This window comes from Magallana gigas, chromosome 5, assembly GCF_963853765.1.
Source record: "Magallana gigas chromosome 5, xbMagGiga1.1, whole genome shotgun sequence".
NCBI lineage: Eukaryota > Metazoa > Mollusca > Bivalvia > Ostreida > Ostreidae > Magallana > Magallana gigas.
In genome coordinates, this window is record NC_088857.1 from 15,021,878 (window position 1) to 15,041,871 (window position 19,994).

At 33.2% G+C, this 19,994-nt stretch overlaps 1 protein-coding gene across 2 annotated transcripts in view; it reads right to left on the reverse strand.

Annotated features, from left to right (window-relative positions):
* Positions 1-530: 530 nt before the first annotated feature.
* LOC105325940 (secretion-regulating guanine nucleotide exchange factor) overlaps positions 531-19,994 on the reverse strand; it is a 35,365-nt gene continuing 15,901 nt past the window's right edge. The window contains exons 5-10 of one of the 2 annotated variants that reach the window (XM_034472084.2): positions 19,408-19,486; positions 10,361-10,459; positions 3,799-3,864; positions 3,211-3,375; positions 1,693-1,845; positions 531-709 (exon numbers count right to left, since the gene is read on the reverse strand). In XM_034472084.2, coding sequence (XP_034327975.2) covers positions 540-709; positions 1,693-1,845; positions 3,211-3,375; positions 3,799-3,864; positions 10,361-10,459; positions 19,408-19,486 — 732 coding nt within the window. In that variant the 3' untranslated portion in view covers positions 531-539. The remainder of the gene's footprint in view (positions 710-1,692; positions 1,846-3,210; positions 3,376-3,798; positions 3,865-10,360; positions 10,460-19,407; positions 19,487-19,994) is intronic. The other variant, XM_066084049.1, reaches the window with a different exon arrangement.

Consider the following 19,994-nt stretch of genomic DNA (forward strand, 5'->3'; position numbering starts at 1 on the left):
ACAGTTGATGCACACCACACCATAGCTATTATGTATTTGAGCCTTTGACAAGAAAGGGCTAAAAATGCCGACAGCAAATAGATGGAGAAACAGAATGGAATCGCCACACCATATACAGATGTCTGATATAAGATAAAGAATATATCATTTTAAATCAAAATTTATTCAGATTCGTTTTTTCAGTGACAGAGTAAACAGGCCAGAAGCTGATCATGTTTTGCTTCAATGCAATAGCCCCTTATCTAATTTCACTTTAGAAAAAGTAAAGTCTTAATTCTTACATGCTAGATATACTGTATTGATCTTCAAAATCATGATAGCATTTTAAGAATGTTTTTAAACCATCTCTCTTTATGTTGGAGGTGGGGGGTATAGTTGCAATAGATTCACGAAATCAGCTGGACCACAATCAACTAAAGGGAAATTAACTCTGTCCTCTTTTCACAGCTGATCTAGTCTTGTGTATTCCACTCAAGAACTATACCCTTCTGTGACAGGGCCAATAGCCTGGCCATTCTAGCTCTATTTTCAGTCTATTTTCAGTCTTTGTCTTGACAAAGAATGAAGCAATGTCCAGCACCAGCCCCACCGTCAACAGAAAGAAGGTTCGACACAGCCTTCACTTGTGTCGGTCGGACAACATTGTTTTCATCTCCAGTGGCACACATTCCATGCTCATTCCAACCCCAGGTGAATAATTTTCCATCATCTACAAACAAAATTTATTCAGATGAAGGTGCATTTGTAGAACATAAATTGCATTAAATGTGGGAATCATAAAACTTAATGTACAGAGTCTTCTATGACGATTGGCTTTCACCATAGTATACTAATCTACATAATGTCATCTTTACTAGCCAAGGGTAATTTTGGTCCACTCCACTCTCCACAAGTGGAGATGGAGTGGAGCCAAAACCCTTGACTAGCAAAGATGAGACAATATTAGTCTTAAAATAAGTAAAAGACTTAATACTACTGTTGTATCAGCATTAAACATCTTGCTTATTGCAATACAAGAGGAACATGTCATTTGATTGCAGATCTAGTCTGAATTCCAATGCAAGAGTTTGAATGACATGGTATTTTTTTTCATAAATTATCGGAAATCAAAATCCTAGCAATATGCGTACCTCTAATATATGTACAATTGATTTGCAAAAGAACAACTTTCTATCTTGAAAACTGTATGAGAAGTTATCCGTAAAATGAGGGTACCCTTTCGGCAGTCGCCCACCCCCCCGCCATTTTCACCATTTTAATAACCGGATTTTTCCATTGGAAAACCCAGTTAAAAATGTTTGGCTTGGTGGTTCCATGGAGATCTACTATACATAGGTAAAGAAGTCTGAGCCACCGATCCAACCTTACTTTGTTTAAATTTGATGTCAACAAGTATCTTTACTCCATTATAACCATTGTGAGCAAATTTGCAATAACTTTGTAAAATGCATGGAAACCATCAATAAATTTCTTTTTATTTCATTTTTTAAATAAAGTTTGAAAAACATTAACTAACATTTTTAAGATAAAAAAAATACTTTGAGGCAAAGGGTCGGAGAAACTTGAATGTGTTTGGTTTTAATTGATGAAGTTGAATACTAAAACAAAGCTCATCTCTTCAAGGAGGTTTATATAATCTACAAATGGTGATGATCATCCATCCCAACTAATCTTCAAAAGCTAAGTTGGTACCTGTTATGGCTAAGTTATGCTCGGATCCACATCTCAAGGAATTCACACATTGTAGATCTTCTATTGGTTGTGGATTGCTATCATGTGATTGGTCACATGATCTACCTAGCTGACCATAATCTCCTCTTCCCCATGAAAAAATTTTTTCACTGGCTGGAATAAATATATTTAATGCCATTTTCTTTATTTATTTAGATGTTTTCAAGATTTTTCAGAAAATTGGGTCTGTAGGTCGAACATGTCCTAAGAAAATTCCCTCTTCAAAATCTTCTTCACGTCTCATTTTTTTATGTTGATTTTTTTAGATGAAAAATATAATATCTATATAATATACTATATATTATAATCCATTTCACAGACAAAATTTTTTTTTTTTCAAATTCTTCAAAATTTGAGTAGGTTGGTCATGAAAAACAACTTAGGTCCAATAAAAAAGGGCCTTATTGAAATTCTAAAATTAATCCAACATTTTACATGCACATTTGCTTAACTTGTTTCATTCACTTAATAAATATTTAAAAATTTTTTTTTCATATTATGGGGAAACAATTAATGCTAGAAATGCATATGATCTTTAATCATCTATGAATTATAAAGCACCACACTTTAAATATGTGGTTTTCAGGACAAATTAACAAATATACAATACAGTAAAACACAGTTATAACGAACATGCTTGTAGCGAATTGATGCTTACAGTGAAGTGAATTTCATTCCCTAAGACTCTACTTCATGTTCTAAACTTGACGTATATAACAAAGTAAAATTGCCCGTCCCTTGGATATGGTGGCATAGATCTGCCACCACTTGTCAGATAATTATGTCGACTTGTCAGATCTTGATGTCGACTTGTCAGATAATTATGTCGACTTGTCAGGTAATTATGTCGACTTGTCACTTATCCACGTGTTTAAAAATTTAACACTATAACCTTTCCACGCCCAATTTGTGCCATCAAGTTGAAATAATATTTTCTGACAAGTCGACATAAGGATCTGACAAGTCGACATTAGCATCTTTTAAGTCGACATAATTATTTGACAAGTCAACATAATTATTTGACAAGACGACATAACATCTGACAAGTCATCATCATTATTTGATCAGTCGACTTATAATATGAATGATAATTTTCTTTAAATTATTGGCCATACCATTTTTTCTGTCAGATAATTATGTTAACTTGTCTGATCTTTTTGTCGACTTGTCAGATATTATGATGACAACTTGATGGCAGTTAGTGGCACTAACACGCTTTAATAACAAAATATTGAGTTTCTAGTCAATATGGTTATTTTCTGACAAGTCAACATAAAGATCTGACAAGTTGACATAAATATCTGACAAGTCGACATCAAGATCTGACAAGTCGACATAACTATCTGACAAGTGGTGGCAGATCTATGCCACCATACTTGGACTTCGTTATAAGCGTGTTTTACTGTATATTTTTGTTCATAAAATAAGGAATTCACAGTTAGTATACTGTAAACAAAACAGACTCCTTAATATAGCTACCTGACTTGACAAGGCAGTGTGTCCAACCACAAGCAATTTTAACTATTGGACCATCAAACAAAGATTTGGAAATAGCGTAAACCAACATGGAATGCCCAGGTGCGGGATTATGATGAGTTGCAACTCCGTATTTGAATGTTCCAAAACACCATAAGTTACCATTCTCTTTCAAATAAAAATAGAGTCAGATTCTTATTTTTTCAATGCATCAAAATACCATACAATACATATTAAATACTGTAGAAGCAGAAATATTCGTTGGGGATTTAATTTCATTATTTTCGTTGGCAATATAAATCAACGAAATTAAATCCATGACGAATTTTTAACCCTGGTATTAATGAATACAAAAAGATTACCATATGACGAAATTAAATGCCAACGAAATCTTGTTTGGTTTAAAAACAACGAAATTTTGACCCAACGAAAATATATGTTTCTACAGTACATGTAATGGCAACTGAGAGAAATAAAATGATCCTCATTATGGTCTTATAACAATTTTTGTTTCTTATTAATTCATGTCCATCTCAAAATTTGGAGATAAAAAATGACGTGCAATCATAGGAAAATTCAGTAGTATTTTACCTGTGAGTGCCAAAGTATGGAATGAGCCAGCAGATATCTTCACAAACTTGTATCCATCCTGTGGCTCTAGAAGAAAGGAAAAATGCACTTTGTTAACAAAAGAACTTAAAAAGATGTCAAAAGTATACATGTCTTACCTAAATACCCACCCCAACAGGCCAGAAAAAATTCTTCCCCCATGGCATCTAAATTTACGTATAGACTGCCTTATTTACTCACATACCATAATCATATCATATTTGGCTGTGTATATTCACATAATTTAGTGTTTTTTGGGGAATGCAACTTCCACAATATAAAGTTTATGTGCATTGCTAAATGGCATGCAACATATATAAGAATAGGAACACTCAGGAATATGCTAATTCAAATTCATCCAAGTGGTTGATGAGATCCCATCCCATAATACACATACAGTAAAACTCGTTTAGTACGAACACTGATATAGCAAATTCTCGGATATAGCAAAGTTTTTTGAGTCCCTGGTAAAATTCTTAACAATTCTTTGCAAAATTTTACAGTTCGGATATAACAAATTTACGGATATAGTGATCTGATTTTGAGTCCCATAAAGGTAAATAATAACGAGATTTAACATTTTTATTACGAATTTCTTTACAGTTTCAAAAAAGTTTGAACTACCGTTTAACATAAAAGTTTTAATGAATTTATTTTAATAAAAAATTTTCAAATTGAAATCTGATTTGAAAGTAATGTATTTTTATTTTAAGCCTCAATTAGCAAAAATTTAAGTTTAATGAAAAAAACATGTATGTAGTGAATTCGCTATTATAGTTATTATTACGAATTCGTTATATGGATACAACGAATCACAGATATTACAAAGTAAATCCATTGATCCCTAGGACTTCGCTATAACCAAGTCTTACTGTACTGCCCTTTATGTACAATTTGAACTGTTTGCATGTGAATTTTAAATTAATCAATAATCTAAACATTTCATGTCATAGGAAGTATGGTCTTATTAAATTAAAATCAAAGGCCTGAAGGGCCATAATGACTTACGGGTTTGATATGACTATATTTACATGGATCGAGTATGATTCCCTCTATTTCTAACGGAAACTTTAGTTTATTTATTGCTCTATAGAAAGTAACTAGCTACATGTAATTCATAGATCTATAAAAAACTAACAGGACCAATATCAACATGCCCCATTTGTTGATTGCATGGTCGAACCTTAGTGACCGAAACAGACAGGATTGAAATCTAGACGCCTCTTTTATCAATTGATTGAAACCACCATTGCTTTTAGGAAAATCATAGACTGCATAAAATAATAATGATGATGTCAGATTCAAACTCCAATATGAGACAATTTGTTTCTTTCTTTTATCCAACGACTGAAGTATATTAACTGTAAATTCATTCAACTATATAGGACACAAAAACACTTAAAACCAACATGCTCTCAAATAGCAGTATTATGACCTTGTATTCCTACACACTATGAACTTGCGCGAGAGTTGGTGCACGGTGCGACGTAACAGCGCCACAGGCAGCGCCAACTCACTGCGCGTAAAAATAATATAACCAATTGATGAAATGTACTGCATGTTATGTACTATAATTAGTGATTTCTCATTAAATCTACACCAACAAGTATTATTCCATTTTATTTGTATTTCATAAATGTATATTTATTCATATTTTTCTGGGTTATTTTTCTACTTTTTTAAGAGGCTGACCTTCACAAGCTTTTATAAGAAATATATATTCACAAGGCAGTTCTAACACCTTCTGTTTTATTTTTTCCCCCTTTGTACAGAGATAAACTCTTTGGAGGGGGGAGGGGGGGGGGGCAAGAAACAGGCAGAACTATGAAATTACAGCAAACTTGTTTTGACACCAAATTTAATTAAAATTAATTACTGCACTATAACTTTGCAGTCTGTCTCTCTTCACATGACATATGCACACAGTCATTTTCAGAGGCATACTATATACGATGTCTCTATGTTATAATAATGTGACATCACTTCCGTATATGACTTGCAATCAAGCTTAACTGCATATTGTTTTCTTATTTGAGGTCATTTGGTCTCAAGTTTCCAATATTTTTACGACAAATAAACAGTTCAATCATAGCACAACCAAGGTAAGTCCATCGAGCGAACATTGTGCTATTTTTAGATCTTGGAAAATCCCCAACATTCGATAATGGCGGAGGTGTCGAAAAAGGCACATTATATTAAAACAAGTAGTAATTGCCCCTCTATTTATGCATTTATTACCGATTTATAATCCCAGTTTCAAAATATATCAATCATAAGTTCAGTTCTTTCACCGTTAAACACTTTCCCCCTTGCTGAGATCGATGTCGATCAAAGTTAGCGACGCTGTCTGCGGGTGCAGACGTTTTTATGAAGATTGAACGAAATAACGACAACTTTACATTAACTTATCACTGTTAGGATCTGAAATAATTGGGAAAAGATTTTTTGCTTATAATACATGTAAGTATGCATAGCGGAAAGCATGGCGGTACTGTGTGATGCATGGCGGGGGCCTATACCTCTATGCAAAAACGGCTTAGGGAAAACACTGCAGCTGATATTCATTCGCGTTAGATTTCGAGTTTGTTTAAATAAAGTCAATTCATATTGGTTACAATAACATAAGTGATAATAACATATGGAAAATATAATCTTGCTTAAAGATATTTATTATGAACAACGAACAGTTAACTTTACAACATTCGAATAGAACTATTTTTTGTCGCGCATGTTCAGATAACTGAACTCTTTGCCGTAAAGATTATCCGGCAACTAGATGGCCGTAAGCCATAAAAATAAATTACGCCTGCTGTAGATATGCTTTTGTCTGCCATCATCATCATGTGGATTTAGAGAAGGGGTTGGGGTGAGGGGTCATGACACCCCCCCCCCAAAAAAAAAACAACAAGAGGCCCAGGGGCCACATCAATCACCTGAGCAACAATTGCCTTAAGTCTAATCAAATTAGCATTACAGTATCAAAATCAAAATATCTTGACAACTAAGTACAGTAGATCTTGCCAAAAAAATATTGAAAATCTGCCAATTTTTATCCACATCTTTTTTTTGGTAAATACCAAGCCCCTTTTGTTGTTGTACCCCTAATAAGATTTTTTCTGATCCTATATACCCCCCCCCCCCCAATTTTGTGGCCCCACTTTTCTCTAGGGAATCATGGTTTCATCAAACTTAAATCTGCATAACCTGAGCTTTCACACAAAGTACTGAGTTTTGGACTGAAAACTTTTCAAGAATAATTTTTAGATTTTCTCTATATATTCCTATGTAAAAATTCAACCCGCCATTGCGGCCCCACCCTATCCCCAGGGACTATGATTTTGCAAACTTGAATTTACACTACCCGAGGATGCCTCTACACAAGTTTAAGCTTTTCTGGCCAAATAGTTTAAAAAAAAAAAGATTTTTAAAGATTTTTTCTAAATATTTCTATGTAAAAATTCATCCCCCATTGTAGCCTCACTATACCCTCGGACTATGATTTAAACAAACTTGAATCTGTACGATCTGGGGATGCTTCCACTCAAATTTGGGCTTTCCTGGCCTAATAGTTTTGTGAAGAAGATTTTTAAAGATTTTCTCTATATATAAAAATTTATCCCCCATTGTGGCCCCACCCTACCCCCAGGGACCATGATTTGAACAACTTGAATCTACACTATCTAAGGATGCTTACATGTCAATTTGAGCTTTCCTGGCCTAATAGTTTTTTTTAAATTTTTTTAAAAGATTTTCTATATATATTCCTGTATAAAAATTCATCCCCAAATTGTGGCCCCATCCTACCCACTGGGACCATGATTTGAACAAACTTGAATCTACACTATCCGAGGATGCTTCCACTCAAATTTGAGCTTTTCTGGCCGAATACTTTTTGAGAAGATTTTTGAAAAATGCCAACAAATTTTCAATAATTCTCAATTATCTCCCCTTTAAAGAGTGTGTGGCCCTTCATTTGAACAAACTTGAACCCCCTTCACCCAGTGATGCTTTTTGCCAAATTTGGTTGAAATCTGCCCAGTGGTTCTGGAGAAGAAGAAGAAAATATGAAAAGTTTACAACGCCAACACCAACGGACAAATTTTGATCAGAAAAGCTTACTTGAGCTTTCAGCTCTGGTGAGCTAAAAATTCATTTATGTAGTAAAATTACCAAAAATAAATGTTAGACCACAATCCCCCCCCCTTCCCCAAACACACATTGTCCCCCGCAAACACATTTTTTTAAGGCGACCCCCTCCCCCACTACCCATGGATAAATAAACATCAGAATATTTTGAGAACAGTAACAATGAAAGCCTGTACATGTAGTTGCAATAAAGAAGATTGTAAATAGTGCAAAATTAATGACATACTGCACAATAATTTTCACTGCAGGACTGCTAGGACAGAAGATTTAATTATTGATTAAGGTTCTCCGATCCTCAGCCTCTAAGTATTTTTTTTTTCTCATCATAAAAATGTTATTTATCCTTCAAACTTTATAAATAAAATAAAAAGAAATGTATTGATGGTATCCATGCATTTTATAAAGTTATTGCAATTTTTGGCCACGATGAATATAACTGAATAAACTAGAGGTACTGTGAGCGAGCTCACAATTGATACCCCCCGCTGAACTTTCTCAATTGACCTTGGGTCAAGGTCATGACACACCCTTTAATCATAAGCAATCTTTGTTTAAAGTAAGAACTTCCAATGTTTCCCCATAAGAAAGATATTGACTGGACACGAATTTTGCACTTTTTCTGCCAGTGACCTTGACCTTGCCCAAATGACCTTGGGTCAAGGTCATGACACACCCTTAGGTCATAAGCAATCTTTGTGTGAAGTAAGAACTTCCAATGTTTCCCCATAAGAAAGATATGGACCGGACACAAATTTTGCACTTTTTCTGCCAGTGACCTTGACCTTGCCCAAATGACCTTGGGTCAAGGTCATGACACACCCTTAGGTCATAAGCAATCTTTGTGTGAAGTAAGAACTTCCAATGTTTCTCCATAAGAAAGATATGGACCTCACACGAATTTTGCATTTTTTCTGCCAGTGACCTTGACTTTGCCCAAATGACCTTGGGTCAAGGTCATGACACACCCTTAGGTCATTAGCAATCTTTGTGTGAAGTAAGAACTTCCAATGTTTCCCCATAAGAAAGATATGGACCGGACACGAATTTTGCACTTTTTCTGCCAGTGACCTTGACCTAGCCCAAATGACCTTGGGTCAAGGTCATGACACACCCTTAGGTCATAAGCAATCTTTGTGTGAAGTAAGAACTTCCAATGTTTCCCCATAAGAAAGATATGGACCGGACACGATTGCACAGACAGACGGACAGACAGACAGACAGACAGACAGACAGACAGACAGACGGACGGACGGACAAGGTGATTCCTATATACCCCCCCAAACTTTGTTTGCGGGGGGTATAATAATGTCTGCAAGTTGAGATTAAATTAGAAAAAAATGGTTGTACCGGTGCATCGTTGGCTCAAGCACCTTTACCTCTTGTAGTAAGCCTCCATGGAGCCGCTAACCCAAACAGTTCGTTGAATGGCTTTGCGTAATATTAACACTTCAATACTTATTAAATTTCTGGATAATTTAGAGTTATCGAACATTGCTAAGGATCGAAGATCGTTAAGGCGGTATTGGACATATGTCGATATTTATGTGGATAAAAATGTGTTCTTTATATTATCAGTAAATAGTTATATTAAAATAAAAAAAACCTTCATCGTTTTAGAATTTACAGACACTAAGTTAACGCTCTATCCAAGGTAACATTATTTTGGGGGAAAATATTAATTTATATTTTATACTTTATTTGTTTAGTTCATTAATTTCAATGTAACCATACAGGGACCAAGCCTGTTTTAACATTAATTTCAATGTAACCATAAATAAAGAAATTAATGTTAAAACGGGCTTGGTCCCTGTGGATGCGGCTATTCATTAAATCATAAGAGGAGTTCTGGGAGCTAGGTTCTTTTAAGGAGTGATAAACGCCAATTTTAAGCTACTATTTGACTCCCTGGATGAAATTAAAATTTTTAAAACCCCACATTAGGGCCTAAACTCCTGACCCAGGGACCATGAATTTCACAGTTTTGGTAGAGGGCTAATTTGGACATTATATTAGCTATGCATTTAGTTTTTCTCAAATGTGTTTGGGAGTAGAGAAGATCGATTGATACATTTTCACGATATTGCCATAAAGGCCGCGCCCTAGGGCATCTAAGTGAACTGATGACTCACTGGGGTCTAAAAATTTCAAAAATTTTGGTAAAGGGCTTTATAGACATCATAACCATGCAGTTAGTTTTCTCTCCGACATGTGGGAATTGAGAAGATTTTTGAAAATTTTGCCCCCCCCCCCCAAAATTTGACCCCGCCCATGAGGCCCCGGTGGTAGTTAGGAAATTAATTTCACAATTTAAAATTGTTAATAGATGACGACCTATGACCAAAAGTTGTTGTGTGATGAGTTTCTGACATACAGGTAATAAACAGGTGAAATATATTACCTAGAACAGGTGTCTCTAAAGACTTCGTTATCATTTGGTTCAGTAATTCTTCATCCTTGATTTTTCTTCTCGTTCCCCAACAGAAGATCTTCCCTTCAGCTGTAAAAAATTTTAAGTAAATATCTTAACACACATACATTTAAATAGTAGTTACAACTTATACTCCTACATGGATATCAAGAGCCTGGCCACTACATTTAAGGTAGCTCGCGGGTTTACCTGCTTGTGAGAAAACCTACCTTAAAAATTTGTCCACGTGATCCATAGGTTTTATAGTTTTTTTCTAAAATTTATTTAAGATTTGTCAGCGCTATAATAATGTTATCGTGTTTCAAATACAGTGTCATTAATATAATCAAGCAATGCCATTTCAATGAAATATATAGTAAAATGCACAATTTAACCGAGAAACGCATTACAAAACTATGCTCCAAACTTTTAAACAATTCAGACGAAATTAAACATACTCAACACAAAATCAGAGGAGATAATTATGAATCAATTTTTAAAAAAATATCAGTATGTGTTCTCGGCCAATTTTTGGCAAAAAAACTTTAAAGATTTAAAAGATTTCTCAAAACCTTATACATTTTTTATTTTCATTACGACGTTAGCCTGACGTCATCATTTCCTTACTTTTTAGAACACTAAAATTGAAATGCATTTATTGACAAGACTAGCTGTTTAACACATTTTAGAACATATTAATGCTTATTAGACATTATTGTGAATGTTATTAAATGCAATTAATGTAAGGCTGTAAAGATACAGAAAATTGCTATTTTTGTTTTTATGAAACTCTGAGTCAATCAATGCAAAAAAAAAATGCCAGGCAACTACTGACATTATTATAGTAAGTAATCGAATAAAACAGTTATCTCAAGCCAAAAGAAAATTAAGAATTTAATCAGTAGTACAGATTACGGAAGTTATAATTGTAAAAAAAAAAGCGAAGTTAATGCATACATTCTATTTTAAAACATGACTTTAAATGGAAGAGTTCTAACGCACACTCATTCTTTATCTTTATAGAAAAAAATGTGACAATGTATGCGACATCTTTAAATTTTCAGCACTTGATATTATAAATCTTTGTATAAACAGTCATAAACCGCATATCTAAACATCTCATTTGTCATTTTAAAATAAGATTATGAGTTTACTATGACGGTCAACTCTTTACGTCGATTCTTATTGTGACGTCAGCAAACTCGCGAGCTACGTTAAATGGTTTAACATTGATTGATTGCCTCTCACTGACGAAACTTCATCAAAGCTGAAGGTATATAATAAACCTTCCAATTTTGTTACACCTGATTGCATAGTGTAGTATTCCTTTTGTTGTCTTAAATTTTGTGCATTTATCCATTCTTGTTTTATGTGCATTTCTGCCTGTAAATATCAATAAATGCATTAGGCCATCCTTAAAAAAAAATTTTGTTTGGAATTGCCGCCTGGAAGTTTTTAGACCCAGGAGGGAGGGAAGAAATTTTTTTAAAATTTTTCAAACTTGAAGTTTAACTAGTGAAAAATTGGTTAAAAATAAAAATCTCCATATCAAAAAAAAAGTTCCTTATTTTTTGCTAATAAAATTCTATCAATGGGGGTATTTCAATGAGGTGGGAGGCAATTCCAAACAAACTATAACTCTATTTTGGCCTTAACCTGTAAATTTTATGTTTATGCATAAAAGTTTGATAATTTCATCGCGACCAAGTTTCACAGTGATGCAAGATTAACGTCCACACAGGTGATACCTCTACAGTGAAATATTTTAAACTGTTAAGAGGTCTGCGGATGTACAGATAGCAGCAATGAAAGATAAATATAGTGGACAATGCCTTTTACGAGAAGTTTTAAAATACTCTTTAATCTATATATTTAGTACCAAGTCGTATCAGGCTTTGAACTTGATACACTTGATTGTACAATTGCTTTAAATTAAATCGGAATTCTCAAATCTCATTAAAAAAAGTACATATTAGTTATAATGCAAAAAGGTATCTATTTGAGTTGTTCTCAACAGAAATCTGTTTCCTTAAATAAAGTGAGGGAATAGCAACAGGTGAATACTGTTAGTGCCAGTTGAAAAGTTCTTGACTATGAAATGCAAAGCATGTGTCATTTGAATTGCTGCCATTATCCAATTATAAGCCTGCATGAAGAATGAATAATGCTTAATGTCCATCTGGCAATTGAAAGTACAGTCAAACCTCGTTATCTCACCAGATTGAAGTGGTTAAAAACTTTGAGATATCCAAGACGAAGTATTCTAGATATCAAGGGTAAATTACTAAAAGTAGAAGTGGTTGTGACTTACAAATCACTTCGACATATCCATTGTATTCGAGATATCGGTGTTCAAGATACCGAAGTTCAATATTATTAAGGAGGATTGAAATGTCATTGGCAGAAAGCAAAGAATACATTGCTAAATATATGTATTTCCAGACAATACAATAATGTGTTTAATGACAAAATAGATTTATTTAAAATACAGTGAATCAAATGATTTATTGTTAAGATATTTTGTTACAAACATGTCTTAGCTTCCCTATTCATTCCAAGCATAATGCCCACATGTTGAACTTTTGACTTGGTGTTAATATTTCATCATTTTCAAATTGGATACTTGAATCCTTTGAAATCTTATATAAAGAAAAAATATATGATAAAATATTAACACCAAGTCAAAAGTTCAACATGTGGGCACTATGATGGGAAGTTAAGACACTTCATTATCATTGCTTTTTTATAACTGAAAACCAATGATCAATGAAAAAAATATCTTAACAATAAATGCATGGCAGCCGCATTATACAATTCAAATGACACTTCGCATTTCATAGTCAAGAACTTTTCAACTGGTACGAACAGTATTCACCTGTTGCTATTCCTTCACTTTATTTAAGGAAACAGATTTCTGTTGAGAACAACTCAAATTGATACCTTTTTGCATTATAACTATAATATGTACTTTTTTTATGAGATTTGAGAATTCCGATTTAGTTTAAAGCAATTGTACAATCAAGTGTATCAAGTTCAAAGCCTGATACGACTTAGTACTAAATATATAGATTAAAGAGTGACACAATTGTTTAATTAGTGTTGGGCAACTACTTGATAAATCAAGGGGGTGAATTAGGTACTTGGTACCATTCGATCCCATAATTAAAATTCAATAGAGTCAAAATTTTATTTTATATTTTGTTATTTTTTTCCCCCTTTTGTGATTTTTTTTTTCCTGATTGACTGACCATTTCTTGCTGTTTGTAGCATACTTACCTCGACCCCCACCCTCTCACCTCCTACAAGAGTTGCTTCAGTTCCTCTACTCCTTATATACCTTGGGATTCAGTCAACAGTGTCTCACCACGAAATCCCCCTCCCCCCCTCCCCTTAAAAAAACACCCCAAAAAACAACAACAAAAAAACCCCAAAACTAAGCAAAATAATAAAAAATTATATGTACAAACTAAATTGTATTTTGAAAATGTAAAAATTAATGCATCGTTTAATTAATCAATTTATTCTTCATTTTTTTCCAATGCAACCTGGCCCAGTTCAATAAAACAGTACTCTACTCGTTCTCAAAATTAAGGGTCACTGAACTCATTCTGATTGCATGTTCAAGTGTCTAGATAAGAGGTTCCTTCCTCCTAAAATAAAACATGATTGTGTATTAACCTACTTTTATTGAACTAAGTCAGATAATACATTTTTCAACAATTGAAAATTTACTGGTCTGCTACTTTCTCCAATAGATAAATTTGTTTGGACAGAAGTAATTCATGCCTTTTGTCAAAAATGCATCAATACCATTATAACTAAATGCAAATCAGGCATATTTCTGTCACATGCCAAATTCAAATCTCTATAAATCAACCTAATTCTGACCCACTTCTTGAGAAGACGTCAATTTTTGAAGGTCATTAAACAGGTCAATTTGAATTTTTTTCCTTAAGAACAAGTTAAAAGATGGGGATTAATAATCAAGATAATTTTAATTTTGATTTTACAACAGTGGAAAAGGGGAATATTTACTCATTTTGGTCTAAACATATTACATGTACCCCTTCCCAAACTCAATCATCTTTTTATTTCCTTTCCAAGACCAAATAAAGAAATTATTTCTTCCCTGAACAATCTTTTACCGGGTATATGAATTTATATGAAGTTCAGAAATAGATAAAGTCAAGAGACAACAAGTTACTCAAACCTATTTAAAAGGTAGAATTAAAATGTTGGATATTTATAATTTTTTAGTGTCATTAAAATGTTCTTGGATTAAGATTCTGGTTAACAAAAGTCAGCAAGACTAATGGATAGATGTTTTTTTTGGAAATTCATGGCAACAAAGTGGTTAAACATTAGAGAGGTTGAGATTTTAAACGTGCACGGGTACGCGGACATGTGTTAAAACTACACGTACACGTTTTTGTAATTTATCAGTTGATATTTCTTAACTTGTAGGATATAAATGTGTACGTAAATCGACGCAGTTTTGTGACATGAATTTATTTAGTTAATTCCAAATGAATGGTAAATTTCTTATCAATTTTCATGCAAATGAAGTTTAAAAATCTATATAATGTATCCCAAGAATACATTCATTCATCAATAAGATTTTATTTGTTGTAAAAAGCTACACGTTTGTACTTACCTGTAGACGACACTGTTCAAGTTTAGAGAACGTGTAGAAACCATGTCGTCACAAAAACTGATGATGTTATACGCGAAGAATTTAGGTGATTCCCCTAGTTCACGTACATGTACCCGTACACGTTTGAAATTTCAACCTCTCTATTTATTACATTTTGGTGACAAATATGTACAAAACATAATAATTCATAGCAACAATTTTTACAATTTCAGACTGATCATAAATAGTATTGTTTTCATCCAACTCCACCTTCTTGATACTTTTATTTTAAAAACTTCGAGGTTCCAGACTGCAGAAATATTTGGTAGGTTTTTCCCCTTTTTCTACCCATTTGGCACACAACCTTATAACATGTCCCTGTAAATTTTTCTTTCCTAAGACTTTCTAGTTCCAATTTTTTTTTACTAACAAGATCAAAATTTTTCTATATCTTTTACAGCAGGTTAATTTTTTTTTTACAAAAGTTTGTGTACTTGTAGAGACTCTGTACACATCTACATAAACCATACAGATGTATTAAATCCCTATATTTTCAGAGGCTCGATAGAAAGACTTCAGATTCCCTCAAGGGTAATATCAGAACAGAACAGAAAACAAATTCTCCCTAGTTTTAAAAACAAGAAAAATAACAAATCTCCAGGAAGCAATGGATTCACTGTTGAGTTCTTTATATTTTTTTGGGAGGATCTTAAGTTGTACATTATATCACCTTTAAATAGCTGATTTATAGTTAATTGCTGATATGATATTTAGTTTAAAAAAGAGCTTCCCATTACTCAAAGGCTTGGAATTATATCCTGTTTACCAGAGGGTAATAAGCCAAGACAATTTTTAAAAAATTTGCACCCAATTACATTGCTAAATGTCTTGTATAAACTTATCTCATGGTGTATTAGATATAGAATAAGATCTACCCTTGATTATCTTATTTCAGAAACACAGTCAGATTTTATGAAAGGCAGATACATTGGTGAAAACACAAGGTTTATATATGACCTTATGGCATATACAGAGTCATTAAAATTCCTGGCTTACTTGTTCTCATAGATTTCGAAAAGGCATTTGATTCTATTACATGGAAGTTTATTTACAAAGTTTTGAATATTTGGGGGTTTGCAAAAAATTTAATTAGCTGGGCTAAGATTTTAAATACAAATTTTAAAGCAGCTATTTTGCAATGTTGATATCTGTCTGATCAATTTGACATACAGAAGGGTTGCAGACAAGGAGATCCAATTGCTCCATATCTATTTTTACTGTGTGCAGAGATCTTAGCCATACTTATCAAACCATCGTCGGAACCCACAGGTTTTCTATCCGTTACACTGTTTTAAGCAGTGTAACGGATAGAAAACCCATGGGTTCCGTCGATGTTATCAAACAGAATACAAACATTAAGGGTATTTAGTCAATGGTAAAGAACATAAAATAACTAATATGCAGATGATACAACACTGACACTTGATGGTTCACCAGAGCCTCTTTTTAATTCTCTAGATACTTTAGATTTTTTCTCAAAACTTTCTGGATTAAAAATAAATAGCTCAAAAACCAAGGTGGTTTGGATAGGATCAAGGAAGTTCTCAGATCAGGTTTTTAACCATACTCTATGGAAACTCGATTGGGGTAGTACAACTTTAAATCTGTTAGGGATAGAATTCTGTGTAGAATTAGATAAAATTACTGAATTAAATTACAACATACAACTGCCAAAAATTCTTTCACTGATTCAACACTGGAACAGAAGGATTCTAACTCCTGTTGGTAGAATATAACCATGGCCAAACAGTGGGAAATAGTTGTATAACTATATTATACAGAAGTGGAACTTGCTTTGTATATTATTATTTCATTTTTTTTCTATCCATTTTAATATACAACCTCAGATTCGTTTTACTGATTTTCGAATGAGCGTATGAAAGAGAGATTAAAATGTTCTTAAAAAAATTGACATCAGTTTAACAGAAATTTTTTATGTTTGAATTTGAAAAATGTAAATAAAAAAAAAAAATTTGTGGACCAACCAGCCTCTTCAATGCACAAGTTTTTGATTAAGAATCATAATCCATCACACATCAGGGAGATCCTTAATTATCAATTTCATTTCATAAGAACAGGTAAATATTGGTCTAAGGTGCCACAGTGAAACCACGATACCCAAGTTAATTTTGCCTTGATTAATATTTTAGCAGGCTCTGGCGCTATAAAACTTAGATGAGCTCACTTTGGATCTGATAAAGTCTCACATTAACAAATAGTCTAAGAATATGTAGGCAAAGATCTAATTAAAAGTGAAATAGTATAAGATTTATGGCCTCTAGGCCAGGTGTATACCATCTTGATTGCATAATTCAAAGCAGAAAGATCAGGATCTGGAATGTTTAATTAATTTTTATTTATTCCCTGTATGCTATCATACATAAATCATTTTAAAACAAGAACTTTTGTTTTGTCATAAATCACAGATGGCTAAGATGGAAAAATTTTGTAATTCATTGGTCGACATCACATTGGTATTTTTAACGTTATTTAATTAGTAAAATTAATTCTAACTGAATGGTGACTGCTAACAAATATTGTAATCACACATTTTTTTAAAACAACTTTAGGCTCACTTGATATTTTTTGTTATTATCTAGACACATTCAATCTTAGGACATCCAAGACCTAATAATAAAACTTAAGATGTATAAATATAAGCAAGAGGCCCATGGGCTACATAACTCACCAGAGCCACCACATTTACATGTCAAGTACATGTATTAACTGCACTAGTTTTGAACTGATTAACCTAATATTTCCTGGCTTATTTTGTGAAAATACTTAATATATTTACAATAAAATTCTTCAAACAATTTATTATAGATTTCATTGCTTAACTTGCCTCAGCCTTTCTCTCAAACACGCTTAAAGACCACTGAATGTGAAATATGTTATGTTCACCTGCAAATCAAGAGTCACCATTTTTACATGTAAACAAACCATGGTACTGCACCTTGGGGGTGTTGTTTTGGTGTTTAAATGAATTTTAGAGGCAACGAAATCTGTAGACACATATACTAGTAAAATGTCTGAGAATTTCTTTAAGATCATATATTTGTACAGAATGTGTTTGGAAATTAGATTGATTGCCTTATAAAAAAATAAGAGAAAGCTTTAAACATCTTGATTTTACTCTGTAACACCAAAGAAAACAATAACAGCCAGTGGTGTCACTTAACAGGTGCACAGGTAAAGCACCCAAGCCACATGCAGTGAGTCGTGACTAATTCTGTCTGGCCAGCATGGTCCGTAAAAATCAAAGTGAGTTTGGAACACTGAGTGTTTATACAAGCTACCAATAAAGTGAAGCTCGAGGAAAAAGTGTAAAAGCATTTCAAAAGAGTTTTTAAAGTTTATAATACCGGTACTATGAATTACAGGGATGCTATAGACATTACAACAGAGCTAGGTCATTTTTAAATGATACTGGAGAAATACATGTTGTTTTGTGAATTAAAAATCTATCCTATATATAATGCCAAAAATAATTTTAATGAATATTATTTTCTGGTATTTTCTTAACTGGGTTTCACTGCAAATTCAAAATAGGCAAGATAAATTTTCTGTGTTTACCCTAGATGTCAGCATGCAGTAATGGTTCATTACTGAACAATAAGAAGACTTAATATAAAAAGTGGCAGTATTGACTTCTTGTATTGTACCATGCAAACAAAAAAAATAGTTTTCTGAACATGTACAGCAACACAAGTTGTAATTGCACACTGGTAGTCATAGAAATAATAAAATTTAAAATGATTGTAAGTGCATTAAGAACAATGGTAAAATAAGGTATATAACAGTTTTTTAAATATATATTTGCATTTCACGTGAAAAAACGTCGTTTATGCCAAATCTCCCCCTTAGCCAAGTTGTTAAGGGGGAGATTCTCCCTCATAGCAGCTTTGAAAGGTTAACAGGTATGGATTCTCTGAAAGGTCAAATGTGAATTGCCAGAACTCATGATGGACCCACAGCATGATATTCTCATTACTTACCAGATAATCACAAGTTTTCTACTAAAGAGGTAGTTAGTAGGGAAGAAGAGCAGGACATCTCTGTTAATAAAGGATTAATTTAAATGTATATTCTGGAGCATTTTAAATGATATGAACTTGAAAATGTCACACAAGGATTGGCTGAGGATTGTCACAGATAAAGGACATTTTCTTTTCCTTCGCACATGTATATTAACCAGTATTGTTCCAGCTTAAAAAAATAAAATGTGGGTTTTTTTTATAATCTAGTTTTGCTGTAAACTATTAGAGGACAGATTGAATAGTCTAATGTCAGACAAAACTTGCATTCATAAGTCCAGTATAACAACAATGTGAAGGACACGTACCTGATAAGACTGCCGTATGACGGAGACCGGTAGCTATGTCCACTATATTTCCATTCACAGCCGGCAAAGTCACCTTTACCTTGAGAGAAAAGAGGTTAAACATGGCTAACATATTCGTAAATCTTAATTTAAATTATTTGTTATTACTGAAAATTATTACTGATATTATTAAAATGCAATGTAGTATTTTAAGTGATTTCTTAACAAGAGGCCAAGTGGCAACATCGCTCACCTTACCTGAGCAACAATAACCAGAACTCAAATCACCTTATGGTATCAAATACCGTAATGTCGCGTGTATAACACGCACTTTTTTTCAGCCAAAATTGGATCAAAAGTGGGGGGTGCGTGTTGTACAGAGGACTTAAATTTTACCCCATTTTTTCAAGCCGTGATTCTTGATACCATGGGAGTAGTGACTGCCGATATAGCATGTTATGCAAGTTGTATGAGTGTATACTAAATTTACTGCATCAGAAATACCTTATTCTTAGTTTTATTTCCATGTATTGAAATACTTATCCTCTCTCAACACTATTTCTTGTATCAAACAAGTTTAAATATCGCCAGTGTATTCGTCATTACGT